The sequence below is a fragment of the Channa argus genome, chromosome 5, assembly GCF_033026475.1.
Source record: "Channa argus isolate prfri chromosome 5, Channa argus male v1.0, whole genome shotgun sequence".
NCBI lineage: Eukaryota > Metazoa > Chordata > Actinopteri > Anabantiformes > Channidae > Channa > Channa argus.
In genome coordinates this window covers 14,048,838-14,076,034 of record NC_090201.1, presented here as the reverse complement: position 1 = coordinate 14,076,034, position 27,197 = coordinate 14,048,838, and the positions used below count along the sequence as shown (strand labels likewise).

General features: G+C 39.9%; 1 protein-coding gene across 3 annotated transcripts in view; it reads left to right on the top strand.

The window, feature by feature from the left end:
* Positions 1-710: 710 nt before the first annotated feature.
* col7a1 (collagen, type VII, alpha 1) overlaps positions 711-27,197 on the top strand; it is a 55,587-nt gene continuing 29,100 nt past the window's right edge. Inside the window, exons 1-55 of one of the 3 annotated variants that reach the window (XM_067505019.1) lie at positions 711-1,047; positions 7,867-7,939; positions 8,066-8,246; positions 8,345-8,501; positions 8,608-8,701; positions 8,819-8,977; positions 9,081-9,238; positions 9,558-9,687; positions 9,830-9,949; positions 11,252-11,407; positions 11,678-11,797; positions 11,904-12,053; positions 13,684-13,800; positions 13,964-14,110; positions 14,189-14,314; positions 14,428-14,571; positions 14,770-14,892; positions 15,015-15,281; positions 15,462-15,605; positions 15,756-15,887; positions 16,107-16,253; positions 16,570-16,707; positions 16,798-16,947; positions 17,028-17,164; positions 17,310-17,436; positions 17,578-17,721; positions 18,051-18,220; positions 18,401-18,442; positions 18,645-18,671; positions 18,762-18,806; positions 19,556-19,675; positions 19,758-19,829; positions 19,917-19,952; positions 20,042-20,095; positions 20,216-20,290; positions 20,565-20,678; positions 22,253-22,279; positions 22,379-22,432; positions 22,542-22,613; positions 22,696-22,755; positions 23,308-23,343; positions 23,426-23,470; positions 24,148-24,183; positions 24,295-24,339; positions 24,462-24,497; positions 24,635-24,670; positions 24,854-24,886; positions 25,007-25,078; positions 25,191-25,250; positions 25,450-25,485; positions 25,567-25,647; positions 26,567-26,602; positions 26,810-26,854; positions 26,959-27,030; positions 27,147-27,191. In XM_067505019.1, the coding sequence (XP_067361120.1) occupies positions 7,876-7,939; positions 8,066-8,246; positions 8,345-8,501; positions 8,608-8,701; positions 8,819-8,977; positions 9,081-9,238; positions 9,558-9,687; positions 9,830-9,949; positions 11,252-11,407; positions 11,678-11,797; positions 11,904-12,053; positions 13,684-13,800; positions 13,964-14,110; positions 14,189-14,314; positions 14,428-14,571; positions 14,770-14,892; positions 15,015-15,281; positions 15,462-15,605; positions 15,756-15,887; positions 16,107-16,253; positions 16,570-16,707; positions 16,798-16,947; positions 17,028-17,164; positions 17,310-17,436; positions 17,578-17,721; positions 18,051-18,220; positions 18,401-18,442; positions 18,645-18,671; positions 18,762-18,806; positions 19,556-19,675; positions 19,758-19,829; positions 19,917-19,952; positions 20,042-20,095; positions 20,216-20,290; positions 20,565-20,678; positions 22,253-22,279; positions 22,379-22,432; positions 22,542-22,613; positions 22,696-22,755; positions 23,308-23,343; positions 23,426-23,470; positions 24,148-24,183; positions 24,295-24,339; positions 24,462-24,497; positions 24,635-24,670; positions 24,854-24,886; positions 25,007-25,078; positions 25,191-25,250; positions 25,450-25,485; positions 25,567-25,647; positions 26,567-26,602; positions 26,810-26,854; positions 26,959-27,030; positions 27,147-27,191 (5,214 nt within the window). In that variant the 5' untranslated portion in view covers positions 711-1,047; positions 7,867-7,875. Of the gene's footprint in view, positions 1,048-7,866; positions 7,940-8,065; positions 8,247-8,344; positions 8,502-8,607; positions 8,702-8,818; positions 8,978-9,080; positions 9,239-9,557; positions 9,688-9,829; positions 9,950-11,251; positions 11,408-11,677; positions 11,798-11,903; positions 12,054-13,683; positions 13,801-13,963; positions 14,111-14,188; positions 14,315-14,424; positions 14,572-14,769; positions 14,893-15,014; positions 15,282-15,461; positions 15,606-15,755; positions 15,888-16,106; positions 16,254-16,569; positions 16,708-16,797; positions 16,948-17,027; positions 17,165-17,309; positions 17,437-17,577; positions 17,722-18,050; positions 18,221-18,400; positions 18,443-18,644; positions 18,672-18,761; positions 18,807-19,555; positions 19,676-19,757; positions 19,830-19,916; positions 19,953-20,041; positions 20,096-20,215; positions 20,291-20,564; positions 20,679-22,252; positions 22,280-22,378; positions 22,433-22,541; positions 22,614-22,695; positions 22,756-23,307; positions 23,344-23,425; positions 23,471-24,147; positions 24,184-24,294; positions 24,340-24,461; positions 24,498-24,634; positions 24,671-24,853; positions 24,887-25,006; positions 25,079-25,190; positions 25,251-25,449; positions 25,486-25,566; positions 25,648-26,566; positions 26,603-26,809; positions 26,855-26,958; positions 27,031-27,146; positions 27,192-27,197 lie in introns of all 3 variants that reach the window. The other 2 variants (XM_067505018.1, XM_067505020.1) reach the window with 2 other exon arrangements.

Sequence of the window (27,197 nt, the reverse complement as noted above, 5' to 3'; positions counted from 1 at the left end):
GACTTTAGAACAGGTCATACAAAATGTTTTTGACACTGGCATTACATAAAAACCACAGCTGCTACTGGAAAAGAGTTTACAGAGAAGTGGCAGGATTTGGACTTTCTATTAGAAGGGGTTGTGGGAAATACTTTATGTTCTTGGGGTTTGTGTTAGTACGGGGGCTTCTCTGTGAATGGTCACCCAATTTCTGGCATATGTCCAATCAGTCTGCTATCCTGCCAACTACAGTAAACCCTTTTCTTTCCCGTTGTCAGGTAGGTGCGGAAGAATTTGTCCTTTTTCTGTTCTTCCCTCTCCTGGTCATCAGTAGGGTCATCAAGAAGGCGAGTGCTCTGTCTCTAAATCCTTACCTTGACATACCAAGTCTTTCCCTTGAGAAGAAGGACACACAAACACTTAAAAATCTACATCTACTACAGAAGCTTAAACACAAGTGTTTAGTATTTTTGTCTACTATCAAGTACTTGCTTCAAATGAATTCAGGTGAGTGTGAAGCTACGTGGATGAGCCATGAATAAAGAAAGCTGCTTGAAATCATGTGATCTGGAGTTTCCTGTCTAGCCTAGAAAAGTAAGATAATTATTAAGGTAATGTTGCAGCTCCACATGTTTCACATGGATAGGCTATATGAGTTGCTTGCAAGCATGAGCAGGAGGGATAAGAGGCAAAAAAGAATGAGGTTGTGAAAAAAAAAGGAGAAAGGGAGCGCTTAGGTGTCTCCTTCAGGCATCCGAACAAGTCTGGGCTTCTTCGCTGCTCCTTGTGTTCAGCCTACGCTAAGCAAACGAGGCAGCCTCGGGAATCAGAAATAGCTTTTGCAATCTTGACAGTCTCCTGCAGGGATGCGCGCAGGCGAGGTCAGCTACTGAGCGGCTGTCGTGGATGTGTATCGTGGAGTTTATTACTACTTTTTGAAGCCGTGACATTGGACATCGGAAGCAGTTAATACGACTGTTTTGCCAGTGTCTGTAGGCTGGATATGCCACAGGTGGAAAGGTGCAGTGCGGCAGGCTGTGGTCCGGTGTATGGAACAGAGATCCACAGGTAATTCGGAGCAGGGGCGACAGATGAGGGTGGGGAGATAAACTTGTGAAGCGCTGTACAAAAAGATTTATGCGTTTATGCATTTAAGATGCATTGATCCATTAAAGTCACATGTACATTACACACACGTAGAGATGAAAATTTGGGTTGATTTATCCTGCACACAGGCAGGCCGGTGAGTCCTGTAGCACTGAATCGTAGCCAACACACCACTACTGAGCCTTTTCGCCTGCAGCTAAAGTCTTTGAACAAGACTGAGCAGAACATTCATCTCGTGCATGTCACCCTTTGTGGAGATTTAATGGGAAAACAGACAATATCTTATATCAGAATCTCACAAATTGTCAACAATAAAAACATTGTAATGCTCAAAATCACACACAACATTTTAATGCATTTTTTACAATAAAACAAACAAACAAAAACAGGAACACTATTCCCTCTAGAACATTGTCAGCACTTGATTACAGCTGCATGGGATATCAGGGAGTGGAAAACCATGTTTACCTCAGCTGAACTCATTTACTGTAGTGAGCGGGGATTCTTACTCCTGCTGCAAACCATGATGCTGCACAGAGGAAGAGATTCCAACTCCTCCACTTCCTCCTCTGCCTTTGTGTCTACATTGGTTTCAACTGTCTGCTCCATATTTTTACTGCGGTTTGGCACATCCGACAGGAAAAAAATCCCCTACTGACATATATATATATATTTTATAATTCCTCTTTAACTTTTAGCAGTACTGATTAGACGCTTCCTCTCTGCTTCACTTTCATCCTCCCACTCACTCTCCCTTTTCTCTTTTTATTTACTGTGTTGCTGCAGTCGCGCTTGCTGTTCGGTGTGGAAATTAAAGGCTCCGGACTCATCCCAAGCATCTCATTTATGGAAGACTGCTGCTGGTTACTGTATGTGTTAGCGGAAACATTTTAGGTCTTCTTCCAGAGTGCTAGTTAAGTTTCCTTCATTTGGACAGTTAGAAGTTCATACAGATTGCAAATCTTTCTCGGGAGAAACCCAGCTATGACAGCCACATCAACAACACATTATAACACAACACAACACACTATTTTAAAACAGCCACACATTTCATTGTTTCTCATTGTTTCTTTAAAAGCTGAGATCTATTAAGATTCGGCGGTAGTTCTCCGTCGATTTGATGAACGATGTGTCTTTTGTATAGGAATTATACAGCCAGGATTTTTATTTAAAGTCAATATCAATTTATGTTGATTGTTACTGGTGGTTTAAACCGCTCTTTAACTGTATTTATACTGGATTAAACTAAATATAAGCCAGGAGGTTACTCTTTAACTGTTCATTCATGTCTTACAAAGGACAACTCATTATTGAATGCAGTGATTTCCCAGATTCAGCCCATCTGGTATTTGTTACACAAAGCTTGTGAAATTCCCTAAATAGAAGGATAAGAGCTTCTTTTAAATGTTGTTCTAACAAACGTTTAGAGAAGATTTTCAAAAGCTGCTGTTTTCTGTAATTTGTATGGATGAAGAAACGGACTAATGATCCATTTCTGGCAGATGTGAGTGATACTTGACCTGAGGCTTTGTGATCAAGGGTTTGTTCTCCCCTCTCTTTGAGTCTGGCTCTTCTTTTATTGCTGCCAGTAATTTGTGTTAGCAAGTTTCAGGTGACTTTTGTCATTTTCTGTGACACCCTGTCCTCTTTTTGACCCTACAGTCTCTTACCCACTTGTGTCATTCTGTGTCCTTGGACTGATGTTAAGCTCTCTAAATCTGGCTCTTACACAATACTGCACTCTGTCACATTGCAGTAGCCGGTGGCCTGCCACCCCCCTGGGAGAATGGCATCTGTACTAAATCACAACTTAGTGATCCTGCCCTGCCTGAGAAAAGCTTTCAGAAATCGCACAGCTCTGTCATCTGCACAGCTCCAACCAAAAACGAATGAGTCCTAATCTCTGTTTGCTATCCAAGAAAAGGCATTTTCTTCCTCTGTCAGTGCTTTTGTGGACAGGTATTTTTTTCCCAGCAAAGGATGACTCTGGGTCATTGACCTTTCAACCTATGTGACTTAATTCCCAGGTGACCATTAGTGGGGTGTGGCCATACATATAAACTAATTACTTCATGCCTTTAAAATTCCAGGTGAGGAGGCCACCATTAGAATGTTTTTAATATAATCTTGATCAATATGTTTCTTTTGTTTTTTTTTGTCGGCTTATCCCGTGAGTTCAGGGTTGCCACATCGGATCATTGTCCGCATGTTGATTTGGCACAGTTTTTATGCTGGATGCCCTTTCTCACTCAACCCTCCTCAATTTCAACTGCCTTACAAACTGAGCTACAGCCGCCCATCTTGTTCAATATGTTCACGCAGCCTTAATAAAAAGGTTAAGCAAAGGGAGTGAGTTCCTTCCACAGCTGGCATGTGGGCTAGTTAAAGAGTTATTTCAGTAATTATTATAAATTTTCTGTATACCAGCAGAATTTCATGCTTACGATAGACTAGAGTTTGTTAGTTTGTTAGTTAGAGTCAGACAAGGAAAAATTGAATAAACATCTGCTCTTTGTTATTCTCTTAGCATTTACAGGTACCTCATTTAGTTATCAGATGGTGTTTTAATGACGACAAATAATTATGCTTTTTAATTATGATCTGTTAAGTTAGCCAGTATGTAGCTACTTAAAAATGGGATGTGCATATACACTATAAACAGTGGTCTAAACACTTGTTCTAAATAATATAAACTGAGATAAACATTGTTTCATTAGATTTCATTCATTCATTTCATTCAAAAAAATAAAATGTGAGCGAGACAGCGTGATTTTGTAGGAGTTAATCGTACGTAATTACATTTTATGGGTCTTTCAATATGCAGTTTTAAAATATATTCCTTAGATCCTCAAATAGGAAGACACATTGCATTTGGAACATATTAAGTCTCGTGTGTGCTGCATGTTTGGGACACACTGTTGCATTTGTGGGCTTGCCAGCTAACATTTACAAGTAATTATGGAGTCTCCATAGCATCAGGCCACGTCTAAAGCTTTCTTTTAAATGAAGAAGAGCAAGAAGAAAAAGAAAACAAAATAAGGAATCTAACTCTAGGGCCTATTTAAGTTATTTAGGTCTTTAGTATTTTTGCAGTGTCAATAATATTATACGTATACAATACAAAAGTATTATTATGTAGTAGAGTGAGTACAGTTTGCTACATTTGTACACTTATTCTGTGAGGGTTAGCAGAGAGGGTTATAACTCAGTCTACAGCCACAATCCAACAGTGCATCTTGTGGTCATGTGGTGTGCGCCTTAGCTATTCAGCTAAAGGACAAAACCAAAACTGTTCCCTGACGGGGCAACAGATTTAATATATGAATATAATTTCTAACAATTGTGGAGAATGCAATTGCCAGTGTATACTTCCTGTTATGCCTTTGCACAAAAACTAATTGAAGAAAGTGTTGTTTCCTGTCTGCTGTGTTCTCAAGCCTGTAAAGAAACTGCAGCTGTCTTTCATGTGGGCCAGTTCTGATGTAGGGTAATCAGTCTGGCTTTAGCTGGTGTTTCAACTAAATGGCAAATAATGACAACAACCTGTGTTTCTTTGCAGGCTTAGAAAACCACTTCTATCTGCTTTTCCTGCTCCACTTTACACATTTGATTTCATGGAATTTAGTGTTTTTTTAAGGTTTTGCTCCTGACATTGTTTGTTTCACCTAGTCTGGATCTACAGAGTAGATCATAGAGGTCTTCCGCTCAACATCTGCCAGCTATCTAAGCATTGCCATGAGATTGTCATGAAGCTCCACATCCATAATGCTTTCCTTTTCCCCAATGTGTGCTGTCACTGAAATCAATTAAGTGTAATAATTTGTTCATAACTCATGAGCTGAGGTTAGTGTCACGTTAAGAAATCTACTATTAAAAGTTGTACATTCCTTATGTCTCTAAGATGAATGGTATATACTAAAAGATTCTGACATCTGCGGGAATAAAGTAACCAAATGGAGACATGGAGAAAACAATTAATACCAGTTAATAAATACTTAATGTTCACAAATCATTGTAGTTGATTCCAGTAGTGACATTTTAGAAGGATACTGTGGTGAGTGGTATGATCTTTTTCTTTGAAAAAAAAAGAGGTCTGTAAGATATATTTATGTAAAGTTTGGTTGTACCATGTCCCATCAGTGCTCTGCCCCTTGTAGAGCTTGTGGTCATAACATAGACCTATAATGTATGTACAGAAAGAAACTCTTGGAACAGTAAGAATTTTTTCAACCAATTTATTGGTTAAACACTGAGCACCTGAAATATAAATACGTCATATTTTATGCAAGACCCTGTTACACTTTTAGTCAATAATGAGATGCAATTTAATCTTTTACACACTGACATTGTAATGCTGGCATTTATAGTCAAACTAATGGAGTTTACTGCTGCTGCCTCACAGCTATAAGGTCCCCAGTTTAATCGAGCTGAGGGAAGCAGCCTTTCTGTGTGGAGTTTGCATGTTTTCCCGGGGCTTGAGTGGGTTTCATCTCACTACTCCGTTTTCCTCCCACTATTCAAAGATATCATGTTAGGTTAATTGGTCACTTTAAATCGGCATATTCCAGGTCTGAGTGTAAAAGGTTGTCTGTTTCTATGTATGGCCCTGTAACAGACTGGTGACCTTTCCAGGTTGTACCCTGTTTTTTGCCCACTCATAGGTTCAATCAGAGGTTATGGTCAGAGGTTCCTGGTATGCCCAGTCTGGCATACATGGCATCCTGCACAGCATCCTGCACCCCACTGTTAAGGACTGGATTGTCTCAGGCCGGGATCTCTTTAGTATATGTCTTGATGAAAGATTAGAGTCACATTGATGTTTAGAGTTTCAGGCATTCTAGTATCCATGTATGAGTCATTTAATGAAGCACTAAGTCATAGGGTTCCAGGTAGTGCACAGGTTGCTTCAGGTGTTACTACCAATTCCTTTCTGGGTCTTGCTCATCTATTCAGCTCATGTATTGAGCAAGCATGAACCCGCTTGCTCATTTTAGCCTCTCACAGGAGCTTCTATGTATTTCAGACTCAGGTTGTTGAGCATTAGTTGGATGGGACTGTCCTCTTTTAGGGCTCCTTCAGCATCCGGACTTTCCGGCTATGGGTTTTTCACTCAGGGTGGGCTCCATCCATCAGTAGCTGGTTCACTGTCCTGCCAGGAGCTCATGAAGTGAAGGTAGGGTCTTTAGCTAGTAGGCATTGATCATTGATCTCGGCCTCCATCCTTCTTCTCCATGGAGAATACTGCTCACTATGGCTTGTGGTGAACTTGTAGCCAAGCATCTCATGGATCACAGTTGCTGCAGTGTATATCAGCTTGCTAGTCTGATGGTCGTAGTAGGGATTGTATTGTGCTGAATTCACATTTTTAGTAGACTTTTGTAGTAGTAGTAGTAGAAGGTACTTAGTCTTGTAATCGGTTCTTGTTCCAGTAGCCCACTTCTCATCTGATTGCCCTGCTTTCCCAGCACCTGATGCAGACCTTGTTGACCTGGATGACATCCAGTGAGCTACATACCTTGACTCAACTGTATGGCTTAACTAGTTGCAAAGTGACATTGCTAAAACCAAATATAAAATGTTTTTAGATTGTGTCATGGGGAGAAAAAGTGTGTTTTACTTTTTGTTTTTGACATTCAAGCAAAATTTCTTTTGGTTTATATTAATGTTTGGGTCATCTTTGGATCAAATGTCTACATTATTACAAAAACAAACAAATTACCTATGTTATTTCATACAAACTGTATGTTTGTAAGTTTGTACTTTTACAAAAGGTGTGATTTATTTTGACATAGAAGTGAAAAACACTTTTTGTATTTTACATGTTTTGCACTGCAGTATTTTAATAGGTTATGTTGATATGACATAACCTATTAACCTATGTTGCATAATTATTTGAAGCCTCTTTCACATGTGAACTTGGAGAACATGGAGAATCACGTCTGGATATTCCCAAGGACCTACTGCTGATGGTTTTGTCCTAGGTAGTGCAGCATACCTTCAGAGGTCTGGTCTAGTGGAGTCTGTGACTCAATGGATCAGGGCTGTTTTGGTGGCAAAATGGACAAAATGGTGGTCATATTATTATCGCTGATGGGGCAAATTCAAACACAAAACACCAATGCAAAATAAAATTTTTAACTGTTTACGAATTGTATTGTTATATTAACAATAGGTCTCCAGACCTTGGCAAGGGGGGGCGCTGCCCCCACCCAACCCAGCCAACCCCTAGATCAATGCCAGCTCCAGTGCTTAGACACTTCACACTGTAATATACAATAAACACTTGGACCTACAGCAGACATAAAGCTTCGCTGGTATAATAAAACCTCACCTGTTAGACAGACATTTGAAAAAGGCAAACATGTTCAAAGGGACAAGACGAGCACGCAGGATATTAAAGATGTAAGGTGGGTCAGAACAGGTACAGGCAGGAACAATGATTAGAACTATAGGGCAACGCAGTCTAACAAATAATAGGTCTGATCTCCCTACGGCATATGCTGAGGTGTAAATGACTGATGGAAGATCATGTAGACACAAGGGGAGGAGGACAATTGAGCAGTGTTGTCCAAATAGAAACAGGTCTGTGAGCTTATACACATTATGTTTAGCTCCTCAAGGATTGACATTAGGAGTAACAAATAAATGACAAATAAATGAAATAATGAGAAATTAGTATCAGACGCCACATCTCTAATTTGGTTAGACTGTTTTGTACCTATTCCAAAGTATTTCAAGTGTAATTACAGTAAAATGTTTGGATGTATTGTCTGTGCCCAGGTTGTGAAGATGTGGAGTTGGATTTTCATTGTGACTCTGCTCCTGTCCTTCAAAAAACAGGCTGAAGCTCAGGGTAAAATGCATATTATTTTAACCAACATTTACTATCATTTTAAAAATGTTTTATTATTTGGCTCTATGTACATTACATCTTATGATGATCTCATGATTCTCACATGTACCCTTCGTCACTTTGCAGGCAGGTGTAATAGTGTGCAAGCAGCAGATATTGTTTTCCTGGTTGATGGATCTGCAAGTATTGGCCGACCTAACTTTATGGAGGTGAAGGGCTTTATGGCTGGAATTGTCAAGCCATTTGCCAGCTCTGTCAGCGAGTCAGGGATACGGTTTGGGGCCATACAGTACAGTGAAACCTCCAGGTTAGTAATATTATGATATTATTACCTTATTATTCAGTATACAACATTTTACTGCAAATGTAGAATTATGTATTGATGTACATTTGTTTCCCCTCCAGGGTTGAATTTACCCTTTCTACCTACCTGAACGGCACTGAGCTCATTAACGCTGTACAGAATATCAACTATAAGGGTGGAAACACACGCACAGGTGCTGGTCTCAAATTTGTCGCAGATAACTTCTTCAACCCTACATCTAGTCGGGATGTCCCAAAGGTTTGATGAGCTGCTATTTTATGTTTTTTTTTTAAAATAATAAGTAAAACAGCATTACACATATTTGTGTGTTTAATCCTACCTGCGGGTCCTCTTTAACTTTCAGATTACTATCCTGATCACGGATGGGAAGTCACAGGACAATGTGCAGGAACCAGCACAGAAGCTGCGCAGTCAAGGGGTTTATGTTTTTGCAGTTGGTAGGTGTCTTATCTGTAGGTTCTTCACTTTTACTCAGTGGTGTTTGGAATTATTTTTGACTTGCCTATTACTCACTGTGATTTCTTTTCTACATATCCAACTTTTGTGTTTGTCAGGCATAAAGAGCGCAGACAGAAATGAATTAGCTCAGATCTCCTCCCAGCCCAGCAGTGATTTCACCTCGTTTGTTGGGGAATTCAAACTGCTGAACACACTTCTTCCCATTGTCAGCCCCCAAATTTGTTCCAGAGCAGGAGGAGTCTACGCTAATGATGGTATGTGTAACTTACCACAACGTGACAATGTTCTCTATTATCTCAGAATGTATTTTATATTATGAATCCATATCTCCTGCTGCATCCTCTCTTCTTCTTTCAGAGGCATTTTCTGGTCCATCTAACATTCAGTTTACAGCACAGACATCTGACACACTCAGGTTTCGCTGGAATCCTGCAGGGGGTCCTGTGACTAGCTATGTGGTCCAATATGTGCCACTCTCCGGCCTGGGTCAGCCTATCACAGCAGAACTGCTACAGGTAAGTCGAAAAGTTGTAGCAAATTCAGCTGAAACATGGAGCTTGGCAGAACAGATTGACCTAGATTGAAGAAGCTAATTGCCATTTTAGGAGCCAGACTCTATTCTGCCTCAGGCTGAGTATAAACATGTCAAATGGGTGGATCTTATTCAGATGCTGTAGAGATTACAATTTGGCACAGCTAAGAGTGAAATTCTGTGTACCTGGGCACACATGATGAAGACAGAGGAATGCCATGGCTAAGCTAGTCATATACTTTGCTAAAACTTGTTTTAGGATTGACTATTTATAAAAACATGACCTCTGTCTCTCCCTATAGGAGACCGTCCCCGCCAATCAGAGGACCTTTACTGCACAAGAGCTAAGGTCAGGAACAGACTACCTGGTGACAATCATTGCCCAATACCCTAACAGTGTCGGCGAGTCCACATCTGCAAAGCAGCGCACTAGTGAGTAAAAAGCAAAGGACTCAAATGTCAGTAGAGGCACATTTGCCAAAATGCTAATGCAACCTCTCTCACGAGACAAATTCTGTCATTTCAAGCTTATCCAAAAGATACACCTGCAATGTCTTCTTTCCACCACATATAGGGACCTTACCAGGTGTCTCCGGTCTACGTCTGATTAAAACAGACTTCTTCTCCCTGTCTTTGGGTTGGAACCGGCCTTCTTCTCCTATCCAGGGCTACAGACTAACCTATGGACCACGAGGTCAGGCACACATACACACACACATACGTATCTCTGTTTTGTTTTACTTCAGTCTCTTTCTATGTTTATTTTTATGGCTGCTTTAGACTTACACATTTCTATTTTCCCAACATTTTTCATATTATTTTTTCAGAAAAATGTTAAACTAATACCAAGCACTTATGTTACCTAATACAACATAATTCATCCATCCATCTATGCATCAATCCACCCATCATCTTTAACTGCTGATGCTGTTCAGGGTCACGTAGGGCTGGAGCCTATCTCTGCTGTCACTGGGTGAGAGGCAGGTTACACGCTGGACAGATTGCCACTCTAACTCAGGGCCAAGACAAACAGACATACACAGACAGACTATGACATTGATTTTATCAAAATAAAGGATTACAGTAGAATTTAACACAAGAGGAACTAGTACAGTGGGCAATAACAATTAACCTGTTGGTGGCAAGTTGGAAACATGTCAAGAATGCATAGCAGTCAAGGCTGAGCAAGGGGAACATGAGCGTCTCTAACACCTTAGCTCCCTAAGGCACTGACTGTCAGTTAGGATTTTATTGACTAATTATCATTTAAAATGCCAAATACAATTCATTATCACCAGTGTTGAAAATAGAAGAAATGTTTAGGTACTATATGTCATGGATTTCAAATAATTTGCTCCTTACATTTCCATGGGCAGGGTGTGGCAAAGATCATAACAATGTGAGGATGTCTGGGTGCCTTTGCTATGATTAAGTTGAGAAAAGTGGCCCCTGAGGGCTGATGGTTTCTCCCACTGAGCATGTGGAAGGAGTGCCAGTCTCACATGGAGCTGCTCTTCTGACTTGTAATGTTGGAGAATTTGTGTGAGAGTATTTACAGGTCAATGTGTAACCTGTTCTGAGAGGTGTGATGTTTCTGCCTGTTTCCGTATCTGCCAGTTCTAGCAAGCATGCACCTTTTCAGACTAATATTTCAGACAAACAAGACAGATACTGACAGCTACCCAAGCATATACAGGACATGCACACAACACAGACTCAGCCTCTCTCAGCCAAACCTCAGCACTTACCAAGCTAATTGCATTTTAAGGGCAGCATATGAGTCTGTGAACAATACTTCTCAGCAGTTGGCAGGCTGCCATAGTCATGTATTGTTTTCTGAATTTAATTAAGTGAGGACACATCCTGAGTTTTTGCAGAGCATTGTCAGCCAGTTTGTCTGATGACATACTGTGCAGTATAATTTGCGATTGCTATTAGTGCACTAATTAGTCTTTTCCATGCCCTCCACGTCTCTTTGTCCTGGTTGGAAGAACAGGTCAGCCAGCAGCTCAGCTGATGGAGACATCTCTGTCTGCAGTCGCCACATCTGTCACCTTGGAGTCACTTCAGCCCGACACAGAGTATGTTATCAGCCTCTACCCCCTGTTCCCTCGAAACTCTGCATCCCCAGCAATCCTCAGTGCCCGCACATGTGAGTCCAACCTATTTGGTATTGTAATATGATGATAATAATGATGAATGCTTGTTATTATATTAGTTATCAAAGAAGGAACAATGTGATACATTAGTGCATGTTGTAATAAGGTACAAAATAGACGAACATTATATAAGTGTTTGTTTCTTTAAAATTTCTGTTTGATAAAATATATAATGCTCAGTGTCTCCCTGTGGGAATGGGTTTCAGTTAATTAGCAAATATTATTCTAAGTTTCTTTGTATTTATGTTTTTTGCTTGTGTCAGTGCGCCTCAAGGCAGTGCAGGAGTTATCAGTGGAGACTGAGTCAGAGGACAGTGTTCGTTTGCGGTGGAAAGGTGTCAGTGGTGCACAGTTCTACCGTCTGGTGTGGGGACCTTTTCAAGGTCAGGACAGAGCAGACACAAAACACATCACCATACTTCAATTCAGTTATGATATGTCTCTCCATATTAGCATGCATTCATGATTTTTGATTTTGTATCCAAAAAGGACGAAATGTTGAGACTGTGGAGGTTCCTGGTGGCCGCGAGTTTTATACTTTGACCAGACTGCAGCCCAGCATTGAGTACATCATTACTATAATCCCACTGTATGAGGGCAACATTGAGGGCCCCGGAGCCACTGCTAAGTTTAAGCTCGGTAGGTGTGGTTCCAGTAGCGGACACAAGAAAAAGCACTTCAGTTACACAAATTAGAAGAATTAATTACATTTAATGACATGCTGGGGTCCCTTTGCGGTTCTAAATTAGTGCAGTAATTGCAATGAAAGAATGCTTTTTAAATAGGTGTTGTCGTTTTGTCCTGCCAGTTACTGGGGTAGGAAACGAAACAGAGAAGATGGCCAGTGGTCTTCTTTGGTGTTTCTCACTCTTGCACTGTTTAATTCTGTTTAGAAAATATTTCCAGTGCACCTGCACACTCATTACACGCACCCCATATGCCTCTTCTGAGCAATACTCATCTGGGATCACTTCAGTTTGACGTCTGACCAGTGGTATATGAAAAGTCAAGTCACTGCTCGTCTCTACTGTACAGAAACAATGGACTAAAAACCTTTGCGTGCCTAGAACTGCACGAAAGAAGAGAAATGCATACATTATTCTACACCACAGTAAATACATGTACATACCATAAACCACAGTAACTTAAACTTTACTTGAGCATGTTTCTCCCTTGTTTGTTCCTGTGTAAACCAGTGGAGCGACAACTGTTTGTTGTGTTGGTGACTCAGTCAAGACCACACTGAATGAAGCCTATGCATCTGGTTACAATTATGTTGTTGACATATTCATTGATACCAAAATTCTTTGAAGTAAAATTTTATTTTTAGATTATGTTTATGTCTTTCTGTATTCTCAACCATTTCAATAACCTTCAGTCAAGGAAAGTAATTGTACATTAAAACTATAACACTATATATATATCTGCCATGTCTTTCTCTGCCCTAAAAGACACATCGTTGTTTGGTTCTTAATCAGCTATGGGCTTGTAGACGGGGCTTGACTGACCTGTGTGCTTCCACAGACTTGTGATCTTTTCGTTGACATATGTTTATCACATACGAGAAACAGCCTTTTAAGTCTTTATAAATACTTGAACATTTATCATACATTTAACTGGTATTTAACTGTCAATTGCAAGAGTATTGGCATCTGTTCAGTGCAGAACTTGGTAAAAATAATGCACTGAGCACTTTTCTCTATCCGTTTTGTGATTGTCTGCCTTCAGACCCTTCAGCATAAGGTATGATGCAACATACATTATATCAGTATGTGACATCAGTACTAACAGGCCACAAAAAAAAGTCTTCTAAGAAGGTTAATTTTAAATCTTTTTCCATATATACCTTACTACAATTTTTAGTTCCGTAATGTAAATCTCGCTCTGTTCTTTTTAACAACATTCATTGCTCATCTGTCTACCCATGAGAGAGGATCCCTCTTCTCCTTCTCTTCCTGTGGTTTCTTCCCATTTGTTTCGCTTTAATGGGCTTCTTTGGGATGTTTTACCTTCTGTGATCGGAGAATCTAAGTAAAGCGGATGTCATTGTCATTGACAGATTTTAAAGCCCATGTGTGATTTAGAAATTTGGCTATATAAAATGAATTTGATTTTGAAGTAGGCATCTTTCATAATCATAGACTTTATTTGGACCAAGTTACTGAATTGTGTTGCTATATAATTTTTCTTTGTTGGATTGATGGAAATAGAGCTTTACTCCCAACATTTAAGATAATTACATCGTTTTTACATAACATTTTTCCCTCAGAGCCTCGTGAGCAGCAGATGCTTAGAGCAACAACGACTAGCCCCTCCTCCATCCGTCTCACCTGGAGAGTCATTCAATCTTCTCAAGGGTACCGTCTAGAGTGGAAGGAGGGAGAAGGTATGTGTATCGTAATGACTTCATTATTCACATATAACATGATTTAACTTACATGAATTGAATATAAAAAATTTAGATTTCAAGTTGCAACTCGTAGTAAGTATACGCAGATACAATAGGTATATATGAAGCCACTCATTTTAAACCTTTGCCCTGTCTCCAGGAGGCCTTGTCCAGAGCCTAACCTTTCCCAGAAGCACTAGCAGCTATGAACTAACAGAACTTCAGCCCAAAACAGAATATATCATTAATCTGTATACCTTATTCGAAGATCGTGAGGAGGCCACACCTGTCTCCACATCATTCAGAGGTCAGCAACTCAGCTATTCTAAACTCCGAGTTTTGCTTATTCTTTATGAGTATCCTAACCGTCTCCCCCATGCTGCAGAAGAACAGCCAGTGGGAAGGGTGTCTAACCTTCAAGTGGTGGAATCTTTGGGCAGTACTGTCAGAATTGGCTGGACGGGAGTAGCTGGGGCCACTCAGTATCGAATCATTATTCAGAGCGAAGAAGGTACAGTGTGTGGATTTAGTCATTACACAGTAATATGATTGTCAATGATCATGTAGGGATTAAAGAATCGTTGTGGCTATATCTCTTTTAAATGCTTTATGTCATTTCAGCAGGAACAGAGGTAATAAGGATTATTCCTGGAAACCAGACGACTCTTGACCTCAAAGACCTGACAATGGGAGTTTCATATAGTGTCACTCTCACAGCACTAGTGGGTGAAAATGAAGGAGATGCAGTCACTTTCTTCATCAAACCAGGTGGGTCAAGTCTGGACACAATGTGCTTCTGTGTGCTGTACTTGACACCTATGTATTTTTGTTTGTTTTCCAATTGTTGTCCTTTAACATCTTTGTTCCCTGTAGTTGCTCAAGATGTTAACCATTATCAAACTAATTTTAAATTGAGTTAAACATTTAATGTTTGCAACATGAGGCACTGTATTCTTATCGTTTCAGAGCAAGCTGCTGGCAGAGTGACTAATCTTAGAGTGATAAACGTAAACAGTCGGAGAATTCGAATTGCCTGGACAGGTGTTACTGGGGCAACAGGGTACAGGGTTACTTGGAGACAAGGCAGCAGTAAGTGTTGTGTGTTGTAATGTATTTATACGTTTTTTTCTCTCCTTTTATTCTCTTCTTAACTTCTATTTATTTATTTTACAAATGTATAACTTTATATTTTCTTATGTCTGACATTGCAGGTGCGGAGCAGTCCCGTCTTCTGGGAGCGGAGGCCACCACCTTTACTATAGATGGCCTGCAACCAGATGAAGCACTGGTAATTGGTGTTGCAGCTGTTGTCGATCGGGGCACTGGTGAGGTGGTGAAACTGTCTGCTCGGACTAATCCCCATGGTGGATCAGTTTCTGGACTTCGCATTGTTGATGTCACATCCCAGAGGATACGCATTGCATGGTCACCTTCCCCTAGGGCAACTGGCTATAAGATCACCTGGCGGCGTGACGATGGTTGGCATAAATTCACACTATTTTAAAGAGCTAAAATTCATCCAAATAGATGACAACAGAATAGATACTGGATATAGGTTTCCATTTCTCTGCAATGTTGGCGGCCTGGAAGCTCAATGGGTAAAGCAGGTTAAAGACAGTAAGGTTTGTTCTTCTAAAAAAATGTTTTGCTTGTTGCAGGAGTTGAAAGAACTAGTAATGTGGCCCCTGATGTCACCTCCTTCACTATTGATGGACTACAGTCAGATTCAGCCTACAGCGTGTTAGTTTCTACACTGAGTGACTCTCGAGAGGGGAGTCCTTCCACTGTGAATGTCAGAACAGGTACAAATGACATCTCAATAGGTCATTCTGTTGTCCAGTGTGTCCTTTGGTAGAAACATAGTAACAGTACGTGGTGTAATACAAGATAAAACTATCAGTGTATGAGTGTAGGAAAGCAATGCTTTATATGGTTCCCCTCCTGATTGGTAGGATCAGATCAGTCTGTGGTAGGAACTGTCACATCTCTGCAAGTCCAGGAGACCCAAGGAGAGGTTGTCCGAATCACTTGGGTTGGTGTGCAGGGAGCAACAGCCTATCGTGTGTCTTGGAGGAGAACAGATGGTGGGTTTATTACTGTCTGCAATGTTTTTGTGATAGAATTATTTCACAGCACTTACGGCTGTTTGCACACATCAAGAGTAATTAATTGTAAACACTTTACTTGAAATTAAAGGATTATTAATCAAGTTTATTTTAATGTATGCCTACCGTGCTTGACTGTCTAATTAGATTGTGAGAAACTACACAACTCACTGTTGCATATGCAATGTGCTTATGTAGGTGGTGATGAGAGGAGTCATCTGGTGGGAGGAGATGTGACAGCAGTGGATTTAAACCAGCTGGATCCTGGAGTTCAGTATGAGGTGCAAGTCATGGCATTAGTCCAAAACCGAGAGGGAACCCCAGTGTCTCTAAGAGTCACCACACGTGAGTCATTATTATATATATTATTATTTTAAGGTCCTCAAAAGTGTTACCAACATTTGTGGATTGGTGCAGTTAATTAATACTGAACACAGTAAAATATAAATGTCTTCATTAGTATGTAATCGCCAAGCCAAATCTTTAAAGTCTACAAAAAGCCTCTGAACTCGATGTGTTAGCAATTGTGGAGAGTCTAGCTCTTGTGTGCAACAGTTTGCTTTTGATTCAGATACAAAATCTTATACCCAACCAAAGGATGAGATGATAAATTATATGTCAAAATGGGCACATAATGCTGATTCTGAATATCTGTGTGTAGCTGGAACCTACACTCCCCCTCCCTTACTACCTTCCACGACTTTACGAGTAACAGAGGCTACCCATAATTCTGTATGGCTAAGCTGGACTCCAGTAGCAGGTGTCAGAGGATATGTTCTGCGCTGGAGAGAACAGACAGGTGAAACGAAATACATTTTTATAAATTATGTGTTTTGAACATGTATATTCCTGCATACAGACATCTCATTTGCCTGTTTACAATTCTCAGATACTGGGCGAGGCTACTCTGTTTCCCTCCCTGCTTCATCCAGTTCTTACCAAGTGACGGGGCTACGCTTGGGTCATCGATATCGCTTTAGTGTACAGCCCAACTTTGAAAATAGATCGGGACCAGAGAGCTCCATAGATGAACACACTGGTAACAAATCCCTCCATGCCCTTTTATATGCCTACAGCACGCATTGGTGATCCTACTTATGCTTACATCTCTGTCCACAGTGTGTGTGGGTGGGCATGTGGATGTGGTTTTTCTGGTCCCTGCATCTACTGATCGTTTTGGCCTTTCAACACCCCTGCGAGAACTACTCACAAGTGCAGCACGGTCTCTCGATACCATTGGACCCCGTGACTCACAGGTACTCTTTTTGAAACAGGCTAAAGAGAGGTATAATGATAATAGTTCAACAAAACTGCTGTCATGGTCATGTTTAGCTCTTAACTGCCAATATTTGTATTTTTTAATTGTTTATATGTTTTTTAATTATTATTCTTTTGTTTCAGGTTGGTGTCGTAGTATATGGCTACAGACCCAAAATATGGTTCGTGCTTAATCGTCATGGCAGGTCTGACACATTGCTTCAGGAGATCCAGTCCACACCCTTTGATGAAAGCCCTGGAAATAATATTGGTCAGTTTTTTTCTACATCTTTTCTGACTTAGACTTTCTTTCAAGTGTTTACATCCTTGTTTGTACTTGCTGAACATCTTCTCTACAGCTTTTTGTTATGTCTGTGGTAACAGTTTTGATATTGTCTGTCTCCCTCTGCAGGTGAGGCATTGACTTTCAGCACACAGTACCTTCTGACTGCCCAAGCTGGAAGGAGACCAAGGGTCCCTGGTGCTGTTGTCATCATTGCTGACAGAAAATCATCTGACAACCTCACCCTCCCTGCTATCAATCTCAGAACTACAGGTTTGCTGGAGAAGACCAACAAGCAGTCAATCTCTAGTAATATGTACAATGAATCAAACTGAAAAACACAGTCACCCATGGACAGTAGGGTCTGTAGGTTTGACTCTGGGTTCCTCCAGAGTTGCCTTGGCATGGCAGCCAATGTAATCTGTGTGTCTGTGTGGATGGGTGAATGAGAAACATTATTGTAAAGCACCATTTATATGGAAAATATATATTGTTCTAATCCTAATTTCAAAAGAACTTTGATCATGCAATATGTCTAATCTACAACAACAACCCCTCAGAGTACATTACACACACAAAAATCACAAAAATCTGTCAACCAGGTGTGACCGTGTTAGCAGTGGGTATTGACCAGGCGGATACTGTAGAGCTGCGTCGTGCCGTGACGGATGGCAGCCCCCAGAACATTCTGTATGTCCGTGATGCAGCACAATTGAACACACTACATACTGATCTTGCAGAGTTGCTCTGTGGAATTGCCAGAATACCAGAGGTGAGGAGAAATATTGAAAACATATTCACTGTACTATACACATATTTAATAAATGCAATAGAAAAAGTTCTTACAAATCTGTTGCTGGAAAAAGCTTTGAATTCAATTTCTGTAACTGTGGTGGACAAAACAATCTCTCACTTCAACCTTTCAGTGTTTGTTGTCTGTTGTCTGGTTTAGGTAGTTCCAGGTACAGACCAGTGTACCATTCATTGCCCTCTGGTAAGTTATTCTCTAACTGTAACTTCATACTGAATTACAGCCTTTGTCATTATTATCACAGGTTCAGTTTATAGGACAGATTCAGCTCCAGAGTGAGGAATGAATGTATGTAGAAGTGCTGACTGCCAGAAACATTTTTTATTTTTCTTAATCTCTTACCTTGTTCATCTAAGGGTTTTTCACATACTTTCTCATTTGTTAGGGTGAGAAGGGAGACCGTGGTGAGAAGGTACAGTTGAGATATTGCTCAGTTTTTACCAGTCGTATTGTAATTTGTGTTTTCAATTGTTAAAGTGCCATTTTTTGTTTTACTCCACAGGGAGAGAGTGGCAGAGACGGTATAGATGGACGCAAGGGAGAGCCTGTGAGTAAATTATTAAAACTAGCCAATATAATTTTATGCCACATTTTTATATTTTAATTTATTTATTCTCTGCATCTAACCAGGTAAAGCACTGAGAACATCTCTTTTACAAAAAGTAATAAAACAAAAAGGCACAGAAAGACGTTGCAAAGCATGTCCACACAGCAACGCTTACAAAACATGTTAAGATAAGATAAGTTAAGATAAGATAAGGTAAGGTAAAATAAGGTAAGATAAACCTTTAATCGTCCCACAGTGGGGAAATTTCCATGTTACAGCAGCAAAAAACATTGCAAATGTACAGCAAGAATTTCTGTGCAGGATTAAACACCAAAAAGTTAGTCTACAGTACAAATATGTATACAATCAGCACACAAACAAACCATTACACTAGGTGTTACTGCACAGTGTTAAAATCAGTAGTAGGAATGTATAATATAGTGAGTATTGGTTCACTGGGAGCAGCTCTGGTTGTAAAGTCTGACAGCTGCAGGGAGAAAAGACCCACTATATCACTCCTTCTGGCACTTCAGGAGCAAAGCATAAGTAAAGCATCAAAACATAATAAAACTAGTATGTTGGAAAAACACGAAAGTAAAATTATTTTAACTGAGCAATGGAAAGGATCTATATAGGGATGTAGTTGGAGAACCAGAGGGGAGGAGTGTTGGAAATTCGATACTGTCCTGGTTCTTCAAATTAATCTTTTAGTGCATATTATTAATGTGTACATGTTTGTGTCTACTTAGGGTCGAGATGGTTTGCCTGGGAGGGATGGTCCCAGAGGACCTGAAGGTCGCCCTGGTCCCCCAGGCCAAACTATCCCTTTTGACCCCTCAGTTGTAGTGAAAGGAGAAAAAGGGGAGAGAGTGAGTACAGCTAAGGCCATTCCAACACCATCCATACTTGCCCAGATAGAGAAAAACAATAAACATTTTATCTTATGTTTAGGGTTTTCCCGGTCTTGATGGAAATCCAGGGCTGCCAGGACGTTCAGGTTCCCCTGGAAATGCAGGGGTTCCAGTGAGTAGAGTGACCGAATCCTACTGGACGTACGTTCATGTTGTTGTGTTAGAATAAGGTTAATAATTTTTTTTTTGTGTCCTACAGGGGTCACAGGGCCTCCCTGGTATAAGGGGAAACCAAGTAAGTAGCTGTGGTCCTGATCAGCAGAGGCTTTTGATGGATGTCTGTTTTATATGAAAAATAATTTCAGTCTTTCTATATTGTTCTAGGGTGAACCAGGTACACCAGGCCCACAAGGCCCAAAGGGAGATAAAGGGGAAAGGGTGAGCTAAGTAATGATTTGTAATGCATTTCACAAGTTGTTGATATGTGTCGTTTGAAAGAGACAAGACCAAAATGATTTGCAAAGTGTGTCTGTTCATGATGCTTTGCTGGTGCATCAGGGTGAACCAGGCTCAACTTTATCTGGAGGGGGTCTTCCAGGGAGGAAAGGAGAACCAGGCTTATCAGGGATACCAGTAAGTAACGGAACAGAAATCTAGCACAGATCCCCCTTAAACATCTATAAGATAATTGAATTACCAAGATCCAAAGGGTGACAACCCGATACCAGAAGTATTTCATTTCAGTTATAAATTTGCTTTGTAGGGTGGTGGGCTCAACTGACACAAACCCTCCAAGCTCTCATCAGAAAAGAAATGTCCAACTGCATAAGAGAGGATTGCATGTACTAGAAAAAAATAATCATTATTTATTTCCATATGCTAATCAGTGTCTGTGCTGTGCATTAAGGGCACTCCAGGTCGTCCAGGCAGCGATGGAGCCAAAGGTTCACCTGGAGTTCCGGGAACCCCAGGTCAGGATGGTCGCCCAGGGATACCAGGAACACCAGGACTCTCCATCAAGGTTTCCCCCTTTACACTGTTATAAAAGTACACTTATAGACTTAATTATCAATAAATGCATCCAAAAAGTAGGTTGATGAAAAAGAGAAAAACATTTTAAAAATATTTGCTGAACCAATATCTTAAGCCATCACAAGTAAAGAGATTTAACTTGCAGGAAAAACAAGCTGTCTTTCCAAGTGCAGCAGGCAGCTTTACATTCAGATGAAGCCAGATTCACCAGTATTAAAGCTTTCTCTTTCTTATACAGTATCTTGAAAACATGCTGTTTTCTTTCAACTACTTAAAATCAGCACATGCACAAAAAGCATTAAAAATGCATAAAAATTCTGTCAGTTGCTTTGGGCTCAGCCAATAATTGAGAAAATAGGTTTTTTTAAAATACATTTTTGTTAACTTGTGTTGGAATCTGTCGGTCTGCTTATATAGCACTTTTATCCAAAGCAGTTTACAACGTTGCTTCTCGTTCACCCAATAACATACACACACCTAAGTCAGCACCTGCCATGCAAGGTGCTCACCTGACCCACTGGGAGCAACGTAGGGTTCATTGTCTTGCCCAAGGACAATTCAACACGTAGGCAGGAGAGGCGGGGAATCAAACCACTGACTCTGTGTTCAGTGGACAACTGGCTTATCGACCGAGCTACAGCTGCCCTAATAACTACAAAAAAAGTGTGTGATCCTTAGTTTTGAGGCATCATAGAGAAGATGAAACTGTTATTGTCAGATTTACACACACGGTGGTAGCACTGAGCCACTTATGTAATTCTTCAGCGGAGGCTCATGCATGCAAATAATGGAGTTCACATTTGTTGCATGATATAATTTGAATTGTGGTTTTAATTCATCTTAATTGTTTTATTTTTAAATTTTCCCATGCAAATTGGAGAAGGATAAGTGCACAAATACTTGCGTGTGTTGTCCAGTGTATCTAAAAACAATTTGTACAGTATATTTGGTAATAAAGAAAGATGCTGTTGGTATGGTATACGTTTTTCTTTGTCCAATTAATATTACAACAGTTAATATTACAACAGTATTCCTCAGTAATGAAAACAATTGTTTTATATAGATAAAAAGATCTGTTACTTAAAGTATTACTACATTTTCTGGGTATTGTGTTGTCATCAGTTTTCTGTATTAGCTCACCTTAATATCGAGGTACTATATAAGCAGTTGGGTAGCTAGTATGTATAAATGACCTACATCAGTCTCTTGGTTATGTTGGAACATCCATCAATCCATCCATTATCTAAACTGCTTTTCTTGTTAGAGTCTGAAGCCTTTTTACATGTCACTGAGCAACAAACACGCTGGACAGGTCCCCAGTCTATCACAGGGCCTGACATAGAGACAGACAACCCCCACAACGGCATCCTCACTTATGTCCTAACTTGCATGTGTGTGGAATGGGGGGCTAACTAGTTTACTAGAGGCATCGAGTTTGTGTGCAAACCGACATTGAAAAGCTACAGTTTTTTTTTAACCATTGTTCTACCACACTGCCTCATAGGAAAATATCCTTGTAAATATTCAGAATTCTCTTGCTCCTTTTCTGTCTCTCTTCTGCAGGGAGAAAAGGGCAGCCCAGGAGAGAGGGTGAGTCACACTGTCACCAGCTTGTCCTTACACTCCAGAAATATCCAGGGTAGCATGCAAGCATAATGATTGTCAACACTTATCTCTCTTTGCTGACAGGGACCTCCAGGAGTAGGCAGCGGGGTGGCCGTGAAGGGTGAGAAGGGCTCCCCGGTAAGAGCTGTCAATCACAGACGATGTACTGACAGATTCAGTTGGCAAATCAACCATTTGTGCATATTAGGGTCTATTTTGCATTTACTAATTGCATTTTTGTCATCAGGGTAATGCAGGACCTTCAGGAGCTCAAGGTCCTAGAGGGCCAGCAGGACCACAGGGCAGCAAAGGAGACAAGGTAGCTGCTGACTGATTCTGTGTACAAATGATTCGGCAAGTGAGGTGTTTTTCTCAGCGCAATCCTTTTGGTTGTTTTTTAGGGCGACAGTTCTGAAGGCCCCCCAGGACCTCCAGGCAAGCAAGGAGATCCTGGGGACAGGGTATGTCAGACAGTCAGTAGTGTCATCAGGGTGGCTGATTGTATAATAAAGGTTGCAGTGTTTAACATTTTGGAACATAATTAATGATAGCAAACTGTGATAGGATATACATGGGCTAAGGCTGCAAAAGCCATCTGGATTCACACAGTACACTAATAGTCATGTCTGTTTTCATAGTTCTAAAATCCTACAAATTTTACAGTTTCACAATAAGAAATGATGTTACATCTCAGCTAATGACAGTACTGTTGTAGCCATTGAATTACTTGTGTTGCTATAACACATTTTATAATCAAAATTGCAAATGACAATAGCTTTAGCACAATGAGTTCAACAATAATGGTTATGGGAAGTTAGGGCAAATAGGCGATATTAATTACAGAACACTTACAGGTTTGATGTTTTTCAGGGTCAGGTAAATATGCCATGTATTATGATATTTTGTATGATTTGGTATATTTAAAAATACATCATTTAATTTTTAAAAAATGTTAATAAAAAAACAAAATCTACATTTACAGTATGTTTAAGCATTATGCTCATGTCTTTAAGGGTCCGCGTGGGTCTCCTGGAGAAATTGGCAGTAAGGTAAGATAAAGGTAAGTAAAATCAACTCTGTTGTTGGGTGTAAATAGAAGAATGACCTCTGTGGCTCTCTCTATTCTTATAGGGTGACCGAGGACAGCCAGGTGAGCCTGGATCACAGGGAGACAGGGTAAGTCACGTTTTGTTGTGTTTGTGTGTTTGTGTGTGTGTGCCTAATGATCTATATTGAAAGATAAAGCAGATTTAGCAGTTAAGTTTACCAAACTGTGGATAATTGTAATCTCACTAAAATGGAGAATTCAGAATTTGATTTGAAAAGATGAGGTTGCTAGTTAGAAACCGGTGGAGGTACTGCCATTTTACTTCCGTTCAGTGCCAAGTATTGAACTATAAGTGACACTGTGTAAAGGTTTTTTCAACTTCAGTCCAAAAATATGCTGCAGAGAAATAGTTTTTACCTAAACTGAATCACAAAGTCTCATTATACAGATTTTTTACAGATTTTTAATGTTTTTTCATAGCATTGGAAAAACGTATTTACAGTCTTCCCCTAATGCGTGTTTGTGGAGGCAAGTTAAGAGGCTCTAACAAAAGTTTGCAAAAGGCTTTTTCAAATGGCACAATATGCACAATACGATTAAATTAAATGTTATATACTGCACTAAGATCAGTTTTAGAATTGCTGGAGCCCTTTTTGTGTAAGATGTTTGCATTGTTAATGGTAGACAGTCTTTCAAATATATTGAGAATCTAGATCGAGACCAGTAAGTATTTACAACCGGGACAGTCACAAGTCATGCAACCTGCAGGAATACAGGTTTAATCTAGATAGGCTTCGCTTTGCAGGGTGAAAGAGGACCGGCTGGTGAAACTGGGGAGAGAGTGAGTACAGCATTCTTGACTTATTTAATTTTTTTTTACAGTAGTTCATCTGTTTATATGTTTTCCTTTTGATTGGGATGTTGTGCTGTTATCTGAATAATGTTTTGACAGGGGGACACAGGAAAGTCAGGCCTCCCAGGAACACCAGGGTTGAGAGTGAGTGACAACCTGCCATGGATTGCTTAATGGAATTATTGTGATCTTTGGTTCATTTTTGCTGCACAAACATAACAAATGCAGTGGGAGTCTCTTGAATGAGTCTTTCCGTTTGTCATCAGGGTATACCAGGGCCCAGTGGACCACCAGGAGAAAAGGTGAGACTGATTCAATTACGAGTAATCACATAGGGGGCAGCAGGTCACCAGGAACGTGATTCCATCAGAGAATGTTTTATAATGTGATGTAATGACTTTCGAAAATGAAAAAAAAAATTGAACATGTCTGTTCTCAGGGAAACGAAGGGGCACGAGGGGAGCCTGGAAGAAGTGTGAGTTAACAGTAATGAAAGATGTCCTGATGATTAAAAAAACATAATAATAATAATATGTGCTTCCTATTGTGACATCTTACCTTGTTATTATTAAAGTGCTCTTTCATTCTGAATATGCCTCTTTGACATATATATGTGTGTATGATGACAAGTCATTACTTTATTATTCAAACTATGTAGGTTCCAGGTCTTCCAGGGAAGAAAGGGGACCAGGTGAAGTATCCAGTTCTATTCTCATACTGTATAACTTTTAATTTTAACAATCCTTACTGCACACTGACACCCACATTCTTAGTTCAAATGGGTTTCCTCTCCTTTGCTGTTCCTTATCAGGGTGACCAGGGCCTGATAGGTCCTGAGGGGCCAAAGGGACAAAAAGGAGAGACCGGACAGAGAGGAGAGAAGGTGTGCAGCCAGATAATAATAATTTGAAATATGCAATTGCTCTTGTGTGTACTATATGATTATAAGTATGTACATATACTTTGTACAAATAACACTTCCTTGTCTGTAAAAGGGTTCTCCAGGGTCAGGGGACTCAGGAATTGTTGGACCCAAAGGAGAGCCAGGAGAGCGAGTAAGTAAGCTAGAGTCACACTACCTCTTCTTTATCAGAACTACAAAAGGCACAGTCATGATATTTAGAGCTGCTGTGATGTATTCCTGGCAATAGCATCCATTATTTATGAAACATTCCCTCGTGCCACCTGTCAGTGTATGTCATGCCCCAGAACCGATAAAAGAGAAAATACATAAAACATGTGCTCTTCACTCAGGGAATTCCTGGTATCAGTGGAAGGCCGGGTGCCAAGGTGAGAGGCTGTGCTTTGTTTAGCCTTTCTGTTTATTTGTGTTTATTTGATTGTTCAACTGGTCTTGAAACGGTTCTTTAGGGAGACCCAGGAGAACCAGGACAGAGTGGGGAGAATGGGCGCCAAGGGATTGCAGGAAAGCCCGGACTTCCTGGGAAAGAGGTCAGAGTGGTGAATGAGATTTCAGTTGTGCTGGATTGTTGCAGGATAAATGATTTGTTAATTTGTCGGCTGGTCTTTAACAGAAACTATTTTAATAATACTTTAATTATTCGAATAATTATTAAACAAAAACACTTAACATTTGCTGGCTTGGTTTCCCCAAATGTGAAAATTATACACTCAGCTGTAGTGGAGTGAAATCAACCAAAGAATTTAACTCCTGCACATGCTCTTTTAGAATGTGCCATATATGAATTTACATTTTAGTTTTATTATTATTACAATTATTATTATTATTATTATTATTCCTATTACTCCTAGTCAGTTGTTTAACTTGGAAGTATCATTAACTAAGAGTTTGTTTTGGGTTGTTTCTGGGTTGGACAAAACTAAACATTGAATTGAATTGAAAAAAATGTAACTTGTAAGTCATTTTTCATGTTTTATAGACCAAACAATAAACAAAGACAATCAGTAGATTAAAAATAAAAACATTAATAATCCAAAATGCAGTTAGTTGTACCATGACCATCATCATAGGTTTCTGTGATCCAAATTAATGATGTGTGTATGGTAGTATAGAAAATAACATCATAATAATATTAGCCATGTTGCACAGCTGTTGTAGTAAACTGTGGCATCTACAGTAAGAACATTAGTCTTCCTTTGACTCGTTGGATTATTCTCACTGCTGCAATCAAAGATGTAAAAGCATGCTAAGCCTTTTCTATCCCCTCCAACATGCCTGTCTTTCCAATGATGCCATTGTAGAGGTAAAAAAAAAAATTTACTTTTTGCCTGTTGAATTTTCTCCCAATATCTGCACTGACTTTCTAATAATGAATGAACATTTTCAATGGGATCGCACTAAGGATTTTCTCCCAGCTAAAACGAGTGAAATATTGAATTAATATTACAGGGCGGGAAGGGAGAGAAGGGTGATGAAGGCACTCCTGTAAGTATGATGTCTTACTATTCTTTCTAGTCTGATTTTTTTTTAAATCCTCAATTTACTATTGGTTTTCTGTGTTTGAATAAAATCTCTTTATTCTCACCTTAAAAAGTGTGTGCTTATATAGTATATATAATATTGATACTACTTATTGTATCAACAGTGTGTCACTGCCAGATTCTTGTTCATCATCAACTTGTTTGTCATTAGGGGGAGTCTGGACTTCCTGGGAAACCAGGAGAGAGAGGACTGAGGGTATCTTTGATGCATCTTCATAGCCAAGCTGTCATATTTGTTTTTTTTTTGGATCAGTTATATTCTGCTTCTATTAACAGACATTTTACTGACCATTCCCACAGGGACTGACTGGTCAACCTGGACGACCAGGAGAGAAAGGAGACAGAGGAGACCCTGGAGAGGAAGGACGCAATGTGAGACACATTTACATATGTATCTTGTGTTTTTTTTTTTCCACAAAGGCCTTGAGAAAAGAATCATGTGAGAAAGGTCAGCTGCTTGGGTGCTATTAATCTTTATTTGCTCATAGGGCAACCCTGGACCTGCTGGACTGCGAGGAGAGAAAGGAGATCAGGTTGTG